Source organism: Dendropsophus ebraccatus, chromosome 4 (assembly GCF_027789765.1).
Source record: "Dendropsophus ebraccatus isolate aDenEbr1 chromosome 4, aDenEbr1.pat, whole genome shotgun sequence".
In the NCBI taxonomy this organism is placed as follows: Eukaryota; Metazoa; Chordata; class Amphibia; order Anura; family Hylidae; genus Dendropsophus; species Dendropsophus ebraccatus.
The window spans coordinates 6010147-6024465 of record NC_091457.1 but is presented as its reverse complement, the minus strand read 5'-3'; the positions used below and the strand labels follow the sequence as shown (position 1 = coordinate 6024465).

The 14319-nt window shown below is 47.2% G+C and overlaps 1 protein-coding gene across 4 annotated transcripts in view; it reads left to right on the top strand.

Annotated features, from left to right (window-relative positions):
* SBF2 (SET binding factor 2) overlaps positions 1-12157 on the top strand; it is a 155439-nt gene extending 143282 nt beyond the window's left edge. For all 4 annotated transcript variants that reach the window (XM_069965033.1, XM_069965032.1, XM_069965031.1 and 1 more), the window contains 7 exons: positions 696-823; positions 909-1136; positions 3022-3126; positions 4515-4693; positions 6375-6462; positions 7283-7414; positions 10115-12157. In XM_069965033.1, coding sequence (XP_069821134.1) covers positions 696-823; positions 909-1136; positions 3022-3126; positions 4515-4693; positions 6375-6462; positions 7283-7414; positions 10115-10213 — 959 coding nt within the window. In that variant the 3' untranslated portion in view covers positions 10214-12157. The remainder of the gene's footprint in view (positions 1-695; positions 824-908; positions 1137-3021; positions 3127-4514; positions 4694-6374; positions 6463-7282; positions 7415-10114) is intronic.
* Positions 12158-14319: the final 2162 nt, after the last annotated feature.

The window sequence follows — 14319 nt, the reverse complement described above, 5'->3', positions numbered from 1 at the left end:
TACAATGTATCGGAGTGGATTCCGTACTGTATCACTTACAGAGCATTGTCTGCACTGATACACGGTGTGGATTTCGGTCTGTATTCTCACAGAGCATTGTCTGGACTGACGCACTGTACCGGAAAATCCTGTCCTGATTTGTTACAATGTATCGGTGTGGATTCCAGTCTGTATCGCTTACAGAGCATTGTTTGGGCTGATACTGCACCGGGGGGGGGGGGGGGGGGGATCCTGTCCTGATTTGTTACAATGTATCGGTGTGGATTCCGTACTGCATCACTTACAGAGCATTGTCTGCACTGATACACGGTGTGGATTCCAGTCTGTATTCTCACAGAGCATTGTCTGCACTGATACACGGTGTGGATTCCAGTCTGTATTCTCACAGAGCATTGTCTGGACTGACGCACTGTACCGGAAATCCTGTCCTGATTTGTTACAATGTATCGGTGTGGATACCAGTCTGTATCGCTCGCAGAGCATTGTCTGGACTGATTCACTGCATCGGGGGGGATCCTGTCCTGATTTGTTACAATGTATCGGTGTGGATTCCGGTCTGTGTTCTCACAGAGCATTGTCTGGCCTGGACACTGACTTTGTTACAGTGTGTCAGTCGGGGGTCACAGTGCATGGGGGGGATTTCTCGCCCATTGAGGGCCGCGGGATCTGACTGTAAGGTCTCTGGTTTTCTGAAGGAACGTTGTTTGAGGATAAAGGGGACAAGCACACGAGGAGGGGGATCTGCATCTGGGAGTACATGGAGAGGACGCACAGGAGGAGCCCCGTCTTCTTCAACTATCTCTACGCCCCTAGTGAGGTGGAGGTAAGCGGAATGGGAGAGGCCGGGCCCCCCGGACCCCTGAGCTCCATCTCTATAACCCCCTCCCCCTCTGTCTTCTCTCCTCCAGCCATTGAAACCAAGTGCCAACATCTCCACCCTGAGGAAGTGGGAGTACTACACGGAGGAGACGCTGGCCTCCGGGCCGTCCTATGACTGGACCACCAGCCCGACCCGGCTGACCCCGTCCGAGGAGCCGGCAGAGGAGACCTCGCAGCAAGGAAAGAGGAAGGTGGTGTGGCCGTGCTACGACAACGTGGCCAAAGTGCAGCCGGACGCCATCACCCATCTGATGAGTGTAAGCTCCTGGGGTTCTCACTGATGGGAGTGTAAGCTCCTGGGGTTCTCACTGATGGGAGTGTAAGCTCCTGGGGTTCTCACTGATGGGATATGAGTGTAAGCTCCCAGGGTTCTCACTGATAGGATATGAGTGTAAGCTCCTGGGGTTCTCACTGATGGGAGTGTAAGCTCCCAGGGTTCTCACTGATAGGATATGAGTGTAAGCTCCTGGGGTTCTCACTGATGGGAGTGTAAGCTCCTGGGGTTCTCACTGATGGGATATGAGTGTAAGCTCCTGGGGTTCTCACTGATAGGATATGAGTGTAAGCTCCTGGGGTTCTCACTGATGGGATATGAGTGTAAGCTCCCAGGGTTCTCACTGATAGGATATGAGTGTAAGCTCCTGGGGTTCTCACTGATGGGATATGAGTGTAAGCTCCCGGGGTTCTCAGTGATGGGATATGAGTGTAAGCTCCTGGGGTTCTCACTGATGGGATATGAGTGTAAGCTCCCAGGGTTCTCACTGATGGGATATGAGTGTAAGCTCCTGGGGTTCTCACTGATGGGATATGAGTGTAAGCTCCTGGGGTTCTCACTGATGGGATATGAGTCCAATGTAACACCCCAGAAACACACTCTTAGTACAGTAGCTCTTATCTGCAGTCCCATGTAACACCCCCTTAGTACAGTAGCTCTCATTTGCAGTCCCATGTAACACAACCTTAAAACTGTCAACCCAGTCCCACATAACACACCCTTACTACAGTAGCGGTCACCTGCAGTCCCATGTAACACCCCCTTGGAATAGTAGCTGTCATCTGCAGTCCTATGTAACACCCCCTTAGTACAGTAGCAGTCACCTGCAGTCCCGTGTAACACCCCCCTTAGTAAAGTAGCTGTCACCTGCAGTCCCATGTAATACCCCCTTTGTACAGTAGTTCTCATTTGCAGTCCCATGTAACACCCCCTTAGTACAGTGGTGGTCACCTGCAGTCCTATGTATCACCCCCTTAGTACAGTGGCGGTCATCTGTAGTCCTATGTATCACCCCCTTAGTACAGTAGCGGTCACCTGCAGTCCCATGTAACACCCCTTAGTACAGTAGCGGTTACCTGCAGTCCCATGTAACACCCCCTTAGTACAGTAGCGGTCATCTGCAGTCCCATTTAACACCCCCTTAGTACAATGGCGGTCACCTGCAGTCCCATGTAACACCCCCTTAGTACAGTAGCGGTCACCTGCAGTCCCATGTAACACCCCCTTAGTACAGTAGCGGTCACCTGCAGTCCCATGTAACACGGCTTCCTCTTGGCAGTGATATCCAGTATTTGCAGACATCCCTATGAGCTTGGAATATAGAGAATACTTTCTCCTCCGCTGTGTAAGTGAATCTCCAGGTGAGGTGTTTACCGCCGGGATCCCTCAGCAGATACATTAAGCAGGCCGTGTCCCCCGGAGCTGGCAGTCAGATGAGGATGGCATCAGGTTACTGCCAGGGCTTCCTGCCAGCCAGGCACTCGGTAGTCACTGACTGAGCAGCTGGATGCAGCCCAGGCAGCCACCTCTCAGGTATCACCTTTCCCACCCCCGGCCCCCGGGGACGCTGCACTACACGCCGCTCCATGTGCTCCCCCGGTGTTTTTCCATCTTGTTTCTTACAACCGCAAACAAACCCTAATGTGTCCGTCTCCTCCGCTCCTCATCCCAAGAATGTGTCTGCGCTCCGCACCCTTCTCCATGTCAGAACAATAGGTCGCCCAGAGGACACGGCCGCGCGCTGCCGTAAGTCAAAACCGAATGTTAACGTTGGCTCCAGTCACAGCCGGTGTCATCTGAGGGTCCGAGAGATCCGCAACCTCCGTTATATAACAATCTGATAGCGGAACGTTGTGTCCCCGCTGCAGGAGATCGAACGGCTGGAGAGCGCGCTGAACCAGAGCGCCGAGCGGTGGCAGCTTCTGTGGGAGAAGGCCAAGGTCAAACTCAAGGAGGACGCCAAGAAGGAGAATGTAAGGATCAGCCAGCCGACCCAAATTCTACTATTTCTGTTTTTTTATAATAGATTTTTTACGTTGTTTTCTTATTTTTTTGTTTCATACTTTTTTCTTCTAGAATTTTTAAGTTCTTTATTGTATTTTTTTACTGTTTTTTATTGTATTTTTTTACTGTTTCTTTATACTTTTTTTTTCCTTTTAGTGTTTAATGTTTTTATACTTTTTACAGAACTTTTCTCTACTTGTTGTACCCTTTTCTTGTGTAATATTTTACAATTTCGTTTTACACTTTTTTTCTTATAGGATTTTAAACAGCTTTTCCTTTTTTGAAAATGTTTTACTATAATGTTAAGGGAGCCAATCACGCCGAAATTGCCCCCATTGATAAGGAAACGTGCTGGTACATCACCCAGCACGCTTCCCAAACATCCCCCTGTCCCCTCCTTTATTACCCCGCAATCTTACATTTGTGAAGTCCCGCGCCGTTTGCTAATCAGCCCTAAGTAGTCATGGTGGGCTGAACTAGTCGTGGTCCTGGGCGTAGTTATCCGGGTCCTGGGCGGCTTCCAGCGCCGTAATCACAACCAGAGGGGCGTGATTCAAAGACCTGTGCTCCGCCGACATCATCTCTGGCTTTCGTTCCATGGCGGCGGTGCGGCGGCGTGCGTGCGCAGTACGGCGGGTCTTTGAATCACGCCCCTCTGGCTGTGATTACGGCGCTGGAAGCCGCCCAGGACCCGGATAACTACGCCCAGGACCATGACTAGTTCAGCCCACCATGACTACTTAGGGCTGATTAGCAAACGGCGCGGGACTTCACAAATGTAAGACTGCGGGGTAATAAAGGAGGGCACAGGGGGATGTTTGGGAAGCGTGCTGGGTGATGTACCAGTACGTTTCCTTATCAATGGGGGCAATTTCGGCGCGATTGGTTCCCTTTAATTTTTTACTATGTTTACTTTTTCCTTTGTATTTTTTACTATATTGTTTTATATTTCTTTTTAGAATTTGGAAATTTTCAGCATTTTTTATTTTTTTTTTACTTTTTCTTTTGTGTTTTATACTTTTTTTTTCTTTTAGAATTTTTGTTTTATGTTTTTAAATTGATACGCATACTTTGTTGCAGATTTTTTACTTCCTTATTTACCCTAATTTGGGCCAATCCGCGACACTTCCGCAGCTCACCGCGCACATGTGAACAGACCCTGAGGCCACTTCCATTGTGCCGTATTAAGGCTGAAAACATTTAGAGGCCTTTACGTTTATTTTTAGGTTTTTTTTGTTAACTCTCCCTGAATCCTTGGTGGACCCCCCGGTAGTGACAGCGGGGCAGGGGGCCTTCTCCTGTCCTCACATGGTGTCCGACATGGTCGCTAATCTCTGTTCTCTGTCCTGTTGTGTAGAGGAACCCGGCCAGCCTGATGTCCGCCAACCTCCAGTCCTACCAGAAGACCTCCATGGTGCATCTGCCGGACAGCGGCTTAGGAGACGACCAGAACATCACCTCTTCACCCTCCAATGGGGTGGACCGGAGATCGGCGACGCTATACAATCACTTTACCTCCAAGAATGAAGAGAACAGGTGCGTTCATTCACAATCATGGCTGAAATCCGCCTGACCTTTCACCTGTCCCAGCTGAGGGTTTCCTGTGGTTTCTCACTGTATTGCAGAGACTTAAAAGGGTTTATCCAGGATTAGAAAAACATGGCCGCTTCCTTCTAGGAACGGCGCCTCCACTGTCCTCATCTCTGGTTATACAGCTCAGCGCCATTCAGTTCAATGGAACTGAGCTGCAATATCGCACATAAACTGAGGACAAGAGTGGCGCTGTTTATGGAAGAAAGCCGCCATGTTTTTCTTATTCTGGAGGTCTTTAGCGGGGTACTCCAGTGTAAATCTTTGCCACAGGTTGGGGACGTTGCTATACACCAGTGCTGTCTAATCTGCGGCTCCTAAGTGCTCTGGCAGTGTTGTAGTATTGTACCAGCTGCCAGGGCATGCTGGAAATTGTAGTTTTACAATAGCTGGAGAGCTACAGGTTGGGAATCATTGACTGATTGCATTGCACCTCTCATTAAGTCAATGCATGGGAGTAATAGTAGTTTTGAAACATCTGGAGAGCCACAACTTAAAGGGGAACTCCGGTGAAAATTATTCGCTTTCAAATCAACTGGTGTCAGAAAGTTATATAGATTTGTAATTTACTTCTATTTAAAATTCTCCAGTCTTCCAGTACTTATCATCTGCTGTATGTCCTGCAGGAAGTGGTGTATCCTCTCCAGTCTGACACAGCGCTCTCTGCTGCCACCTCTGTCCATGTCAGGAACTGTCCACAGCAGCAGCAAATCCCCATAGAAAACCTCTCCTGCTCTGGACAGTCCCCGACATGGACAGAGGTGGCAGCAGAGAGCACTGTGTCAGACTGGAGAGAATCCACCCCTTCCTGCAGGACAAACAGCAACTGATAAGTACTGGAAGACTGGAGATTTTTAAATAGATGTAAATTACAAATTGATATAACTTTCTAAAACCAGTTGATTTGAAAGAAAAAGATTTTCGCCGGAGTACCCCTTTAAGCTGTGGCTCTCCAGCTGTTGCAAAACTACTACTATTCCCATGCATTGACTTAATGAGAGGTGCAGTCAGTCAATGATTCCCAACCTGTAGCTCCATCTATTATAAAACTACAATTCCCAGCATGCCCCTGGTGGCTTCGGGTTCTCCAGCTGTTACAATACTACAACACTGCCCGAATACTGAGGAGCCGCAGATTAGACAGCACTGGTCTATAGCAACGTCCCCAACCTGTGGCATGATGGGAGTTGTCATTTTACAGCAGCTGGAGAGTTGGGAAGCATTGACATAGGGGATGCCCTCAGTCTGTGGCGGTCCGGGCATCATGGGAGTTACAGTTATGCAGAAGCTGGAGGAGCTACAGGTTGCAGATTATTGATTGAATGTAATCATCATTAAGTCAGTGCATGCTGGGAGTTGTTTTTTTTTTTTTTTTATAAAGTTGCTCAACTTTATTGCACAGTCTTTAAATTGGCCGACGGGTTTTGCACCCATGTGGCCCTTAGTCACGGCTCTTAACAATCTTCTGCTGAAATGCTACTGTTACTGGTACGATGCAATGTAGTCTGGCAAATCCTGCTGGTATCTTAGATCTGGTGTGTATACTGCATGGTGCCGCTCCGGCTTCCTGAAGGTAATGAACGCACACTCGTTGCATTATCTGAAGATGCATCTCGCCCCTCCGCAGGTCATTTGAAGGAATCTTGTATAAGCGAGGGGCGCTGCTCAAGGGCTGGAAGCCGCGGTGGTTCGTACTTGACGTCACCAAGCACCAGGTAAGGGCATAAGTGTAGCTGTGATGGGGGAGGGTGATGGTAAAGCAATGTCACTTCTCAGCCGCAGTGTCACCTCTCAGCCACATTGTCACCAAGCACCAGGTAAGGGGATGACCGTAGCTGTGATGGGGTGGTGGTAAAGCAGTGTCACCTCTCAGCCACATTGTCACCAAGCACCAGGTAAGGGGATGACCGTAGCTGTGATGGGGTGGTGGTAAAGCAGTGTCACCTCTCAGCCACATTGTCACCAAGTACCAGGTAGGGGGATGACAGTAGCTGTGATTGGGGTGTGAAGCAGTGTCACCTCTCAGCCGCAGTGTCACCCATCACCTAAGCCACATTATCACCAATTGATGACTACAACATACGGGGCTATTCACATCATGTCAGAAATATACATTCCGAGGATTCCCCAGCGATTATCTCTGACATAGGCAGTGGCGTACATCACCGCGGTACAACCGGTAAGGTGTTGCTGGTGCAGCCGGTGTGTGCCAGCAGGGGTAGCCGCTTCCCCGGTGCATGTACCAATCATGGTGGTAAAACGTGTCGGCAGGAGGCTCCAGTGATCACGTTCTGGATAGAGATGAATCCCTGGAATCTCATAAACATGATTCTCTCGCTTTTTTTGTGTAAAGTTTTTTTTTTTTTGTTATAAAAGTTCAAAGTTCCGGCGGTTTATTGCGGCGCTGTCATCTCCATGGTGTCTCATATAACCCAGGTTGTCCTGTTACTGGATGATTTCTCGGTAGCCTGGGGAATTGTGGGAGACAGGAATCCCATGTCTTTCAGTCACTGTACTCTGTGTCCTTCCCTACAGCTTCGATACTACGACTCTGGGGAAGACGCCAGCTGCAAAGGGCACATAGACCTGGCAGACGTGGAGACGGTGGTGCCCGCCGGCCCTACCATAGGAGTGCCAAAGCACGCCAGCGACAAGGCGTTTTTCGATGTGAGTAATAGTGCGGAACAATCTAATAAATGTCATCTAAGCCTTATGTCATGGTGTGAATGAGCCATACTGCCCGATACATTGTAACAAAGTGTCAGAACAGCAGAGAGATGAGCAGGACAAGCTCTGGTGCTGATAGTTTGTTACAATGTACCAGTGTAGACCAAACTCTCATAAAACACATAGGGAGCCCAAAGTCTCTCTCTGGTGCTGGTAGTTTGTTACAGTGCATCAGTGTAGGTTATACCGTACTGTCTGCGCCAGGGGTAGGGAACCTTGGCTCTCCAGGAATGATGGGAGTTGTAGTTTTGCAACAGCTGGAGAGCCAAGGTTCCCTACCCCTGGTCTACGCTAATACACTGTAACAAACTATCAGAACTGGAGAGAGATTTGTGCAGCTGATGTATTTTAGATCGCAGAGCATTGTCCACTCTGCTACATCAGAAGCACAAGGTTAGCTCCTGTCCTTATATTGTGTTACAGTGTATCGCTGTATACTGGCCTCTCTAAAGAGCATTGTCTGCGCTGATACATTGTAACAAACTATGCGGACAGGAGAGAGTTTTGTGTCGCCGATGTGTTAACATCACTGAGCATTGTCTACACTGATACATTGATGAAACACAAGTCTCCTGTTATTTTGTTACAATGTATCAGTATACAGAACTCTTTATTAAAGTGTATGGCCTACACTGATACATTGTAACAAACTATCAGCACAGAAGAGAGTGGTTCTGTTAGTCTCTCTATATGACAGTATAGTCTACACTGATACATTGTAACAAACTATCAGCACAGAAGAGAGTAGTTCTGTTAGTCTCTCTATATGACAGTATAGTCTACACTGATACATTGTAACAGACTCCCAGCACAGGAGAGAGCTGTAGTGTTAGTCTGTCTATATCACATTATAGTCTACACTGATACATAGTAACAGACTGCCAGCAGTGTACGGAGCCTTGTTGTGCTGTGTATTCCCGGAGTATTCTCTGCTCTCGTACACTGCAGGATCTGGGTCAGGAGGAGTTGTTTCGGCCTCGGGCCGTCAGCCTGTTCCCCCTGATTTAGGTTTTATTTTCACGAGCCCCAGACGTTCCCTGTAATCTGGCCTTCCTCTTGCCCGGCTCCTCCGTGCATCCGTACATCGCCGCCCATCTGTTTTCCTGAAGACGGTAATTTGAGTTTGATGAGGCGGAAATATGTGAGAATGAGAATAGAGACTTCGGAGCTGCAATCAATTACCGTCCCTGACAAAACAGACACAATCTGACAAACGTAAAACAGAATCCTCTGCGTCTGATCGAGAAAACAAACACGTCGTAGCTGCGGAGGCCCCCCCGACAGGGCTGCGGTATCGGCTCTGCACAACGTGCTTCGGCTCCTCCACCCTTCATCTTATGGTTCTTCATCATCCATCTTGTTGCTGCTCGTCTTCCTTCCAGTCTTCTATAATGGGTCGAGACGTCCAAGATGGAGATAGGTGAATACTAAGGCGCTGAGACTGTGCTGGGATTTCCTCCAGAGAGAGAGGGGGAGAGAGCGGCACCGGTCTGTATGTGGTGGTTGGCGATTGACGCTTCACGAACATAGTTCCCGGACACGTCACGCGGTATCTCAGTGTTTACAACCATCGTGCTGACTGATTAACATAACTCATGTGAGCGGTGGAGGCAGCGGGTCACACACAGGTGGAACATGGCGGCACGTTACCTCACATGTAGCCTCCAATCCCTACGGAACGTTCCAGACCACTACGTTTTTATCGTTCACGCCTGGTCGCCGGCCGTGGCAAACATTCACAGTGGACGGTGTCCTAGTACGGAAACGAGAGAAGAAGAAGTAAGGCAAAAGTCAAAGTTTCCATGTAATTAGAAGCAGATAATCCGATGAAACAAGGCATTCCTTCTGGATGCAGACATATCAGAGCAGCTTTCCACATGCCATCTGGGACCTGAAGGATCGCCGGGTGGGGTCCCGAAAATTCCAGCGCATGACATCAGCGTCCACTCCGGAGAGAGCAGAAATAGAACCGTGACTGGAGATACGTTACATATACACATTGCGGGGTCAGATGACCTGCGAGACCATACTACATGTCGAATCTGCACAGTCAGGGAAAAATAAGTCACAAGACAAGACAACCAATGGAGAGCAAGATCGTGGCTCCGGGTCAGATTAGAGAGGACTCAGGTGCTTGGCCTGGAGATAGGGGTTTCTTTAAGAATATCTGTACCCAAAATTATACATTTTAAATAACTTTCAAAAAAGTTTTTTCTTCTGTAGAGTTTCAGGCCGTAGCTGTATCCCAGGAATACAACTCATCAGTAGTGGTCCAACCACTGGGACCCCTAACCTATCAGGAGATTGGGGTCCCTTCTTCCCCTCATGGGTGTTGGTTGAGCATGTGACGGCCCGAGTCATTCACCCTCTATGAGACTGCTTTACCCCACTGTCTCCATAGTGAGTGCTCACCCATCTCACTTATTATACGCTCACTTGGTTGGCTGCCAGGCAGGTGGTGGGTGAGCAGGTGACCCTATCTTTGCAGCATATGCTAGGCCACATGGTTAGGGAGGAGTCACAGACTCTCAGCTAGTAGGTACCAGTAGCTACTCTCTGTGTGAATATTAGTTTGTATGTTATGTTGGCGTAGCAGAGCTCGGTGTGTAAGTAATTTTGCTCCACATTGTCTCCTTCTAGGTAAAAACCAGCAAGCGAGTGTACAATTTCTGCGCTCAGGATGCACAAAGTGCCCAGCAGTGGATGGACAAGATACAGAGCTGTATATCGGACGCCTAGGGCACCCGGGATGTCATCAGCCATATCACCTCTTTCTGGGAAGGACCAGTTTTCGTTTCTTTTTGTTGTTTTTGTGCCATGTGGTATAATGCCCCTTCCTTCCAGTCAGCTGACGCCTGCAGAACACGACAGCGGTATCACAGCTCTGCGATTCCGCGTGGTGTCGGCGCTGCTCAAGGAGAAGATGAATTTTTTGGATTTTTTTTTTTTTTAAAGACCAAGTAGTTCTTATGCAGCTAAAATGAAACATTCCTAAAACGATGTTTACAGCGACAGAGGGGTTGACAGGGACTTGAAGCGGCGTCAAGTGGGCGGGGCTTAGGGGTAAGTCTGAGCGATTCAGGCCCAGCAGTTTACAGAACCCTGTACAGTTTTCCTTCCCCCCCTCTATCGATGACATTTGCGCAGTATTTAGCCTCGTGTTTGGTGTCTATAGTGCAGTGCGGTGCTTTTTATTCTCTAAATGTATAGGTTGTCGCATCGGGACAGGGTGACGCGCCCATGCGATACTCCAGGGAGGGCGGGGCCCAGGATATCAGCCGCCCAATGGGCGGGGCCAGCCCTCCTCATTGTACATAGATAGAAATGCACTACACATCGTATGCAAAGCACATGCACTTAAAGCTACGTGAAGGGCCTAATGAAGGAACGTTCAGAGTCCGCCATGTACATAGTATTGTGGGATGATGTTACTGGACACGCCACATGCATTCCTCCGAAGATAAAACAAAGGTTTCAGCCCCAACCCCCTTCTTTGTTTTGTGTTTATTTACGGGTCCTGCACCCCAAAAAAAGGATAAAATCCTCTCTGACCACTTGTGATATATTCTCTTGACTGGACTCTCTAGATTTTAAGCTGTTAATACGTCGTCTATTACAAAGTTTGTACTGTATATAGGAACTTTTTGTATCTTCTTATGTCTCTGATTTGTGTAAATTTACCTCCCCCCCCCCCCCTGCAGAAACAGCCATATAGGTCTCACCTCCGGGTTATCGGGAACCAAACCCATCCCCACTACACCCTACAATCTAAAACTTCCCTCACGAGTCGCTACTTGTTGTTGGAAATTCTCTTCAATCCTTTCTTAGTTATTATCAGTTCTTGGGAAACCAATATGGCTGCCTCCTAGCTGTGTTATGCCTTTAAATGGTGTCTCCTTTAAATTACGCCATCGATGTACCAAACTAAGCCAACTCCCATGATGCTGCATGATATGGCTACTGGGAAATCTGGTTGGCTGACTATTTACTTAGGGAGAATTATCGGGGTCACTTATAACATCATATCTGGGAAAGCTGCGTAACATTTCCATGGCAAAGCTATCTATATATCCTGGGGTATTGGAGTTAGATGTTATGGCATAACTTGGCAGAGTTAGAATCCAGGCAATAGTAATACGTATGTGCTGTAATTGCGTACATATTGGATGTCACCCAGCGCGATATAACTAAGGGGTAGTGAAGAATGAATCGGGGACTTCCTGTAATATTTTTGGATTTTAGGGGAAGTATTTTTGACCACATGAATTGGTGTCGTCTTCACCGCACAGTGCCAAAAACCCAAGTATAAATATCTATATATATATATAGGAAACTTGAAAGACTCTGCTTAGCGGGAGAAACCTCTTTGTAGCTGTTCTCCCCTCCCCATGCGTGAGTGAGCTTTTTTTGTATCGCTCTGTTTTTAATGGTCACACGTGACACTGACACTTTGCACACTTGTGTTGTTTTGTATATGATTTCCTTTTTTTATGTACTTTGTAAGATAAAGTCCCCCCTCCCCCCCCCCCCCCCCAGCTCCTGCGTCTAAGAAGAAACAAATGTAAAACTTTATTTTTTAACTTGTTTTAACACTGTGTATTTGTTACGCTGTGTATGTCGGACATCTTGTAATAACTGCCCAGTTAAGGACTGTAAATAAATCTTATATGCAGTACACACCGAGCGGAGACTCAGGCTTTTATTGAGTCCGAATTTACTGAAAAAGTGGCAGGTGGAAGTTTTTAACCTTTTCCAAGCTGGAAAAGTTTCAGAGCTAAACCGGATGTAAAAAGACTTCTGTTCTTGAAATTACGTTGTCTATAAACCCGTCTATAAACTGAGAAAAAGTGCTCCAGAGCTGATCTTCCTATTGTAACTATAGGGCATGAGCCATTAATGGCCATTTTGCAGACTGGGAAGCGGTTGTAGTAACTGAGCGTGGTGGTATCAGCATTAGGCCCGTGGGAGTGTCAGATACAACTAGGCACGCCTACACAGGTATAAAAACATCCGTATGACTGCCTGATGCCTCCTGAGAGCAACACAGCCAAGGACTAGGAAGGAGCAAGTCACATCACATCGCCATTTTATGACTTCATCAGGTAAAAACAGTAAATGTGCCGAAATATAACTAAACCAGTGTAATGTTCCTCAACCAACCATGTAGTGTAATATGGATCAAAACCCATGAAAGGAATATAACATTATGATTTATGGAGATTGCACAAGTATCAGACAGTACCAGGACCCCCAGGTTACATCTCCTCCAGATTGGGTAAGAAATATGAAGTCACGGAGGTAATTAAGAATTTCTCTTTTTATGAAAATAAGATTGCGGAAGAGTAAAATATTTAGATTTTCCATTCCCGTAAAAGCTTTTCAAGATTACAAAGCGAATCCTAAGAAAAAAGACCAAGAATTAAAGAAAATCCCATAGACTTAACCCAGTTAGCCCATCAGTGTCAGGAGAGGGGGGCTTGTGCAATCCAGGACGGCACCTTCCAGTGGGTTTTAATTGAAGACACATGACAATGTGGTGATTTAGAAGGATCAGAATTCGAGGCATATGAAGGAATGCTGCTCTGTATGGTATTAATACTGACGGCATGCAACATCGGTGAGTAGGGCACCACATTCCTGGAGAACATTGTGCATCGTGAACATCTTAAGTAAATAAGCTGCATTCCCCAAGTCAATACTAAAGTCGGAGGATGGAAGGCATATGCTGTCAATATATACTCCAGAGGTCTACGATGGAGCAAATGTGAAGACCTCACCATCAAAACCCCAATCCATCAATTAACCCCCAAATGACAATTACTTATAAATTTCAAGGAAAAACAATCAAGAGAAAATTACCCGTTAGGTCATCCCCAGGCTTAAAGCTAGATCTTCTGCCGTTGCTTTCAGAGAGGTCTCCACCCAAATTGTGTTATTGTGTTACATTGTGCATCTACGGTTCTCTAATGGAAGTGACTGAGGATTCTAGCTAACAAAGATATTCTAGGAAAATTTGTTCCACCCTGAAGCCAGGCCTGGGTGCCTCAGTGATGACACGACTCTTGGATCCATCATAGACTCTGCTGTTACCATTGCAAAAAAGTTCATGTCAATTCAGGATAAATGGGGTTTATGAGAGGTAGGTGATCTCCAAAGTTTTTAGCCACTGGATCCCATAGTCCACAGAAACCTTCTACGGATCCTCAACTGGAATTAACCTACTTAATCCAAATGTCCATAGTCATCTCTTTTATAATCAGCATGTGTAGTGTAGTTGTTCTGTTTCTGAGATCCACTATAGTTAGCCTGACTGAGTTGACTTCTGTTTTTTGTTTCACCATCATCCCCTCCATAGTCTGGTAATGTAGACTTGACGGTTTCTGGATCCCGTGGGCCACAGACCTTTCCCCATGCTCAGGTGTTGTTAAAGGGGTTATCCAGCGCTACAAAAACATGGCCACTTTCCCCCTACTGTTGTCTCCCGATTGGGTGGGGTTTTGAAACTCAGTTCCATTGAAGTAAATGGAGCTTGATCTCTGCTGGTTTCTGTGGTCCACAGTGATCTTCTCCATAACCCCCTAGATAGAGTTAATGACTTTTGGATCCCACGATTCACAGTGAATTAGTTACTCTACAATCAGCCCCAGTGGATAGTGGACCTCTGCTGGTTCCTGTGGTTTTAATACTGTAGTTGACCCCACGTAGGGTCCCTGTAGTTAGCCTCAACTGACCTTAACTTCCTCATTTTTGCCATAGCCTCAGATGAAGTTGACTTCTGGTTACCATTGTCCACATTGATCTCTTTCATTGCGTGAGATGTTTGTTGACTTTGCTTCCCATTGTCC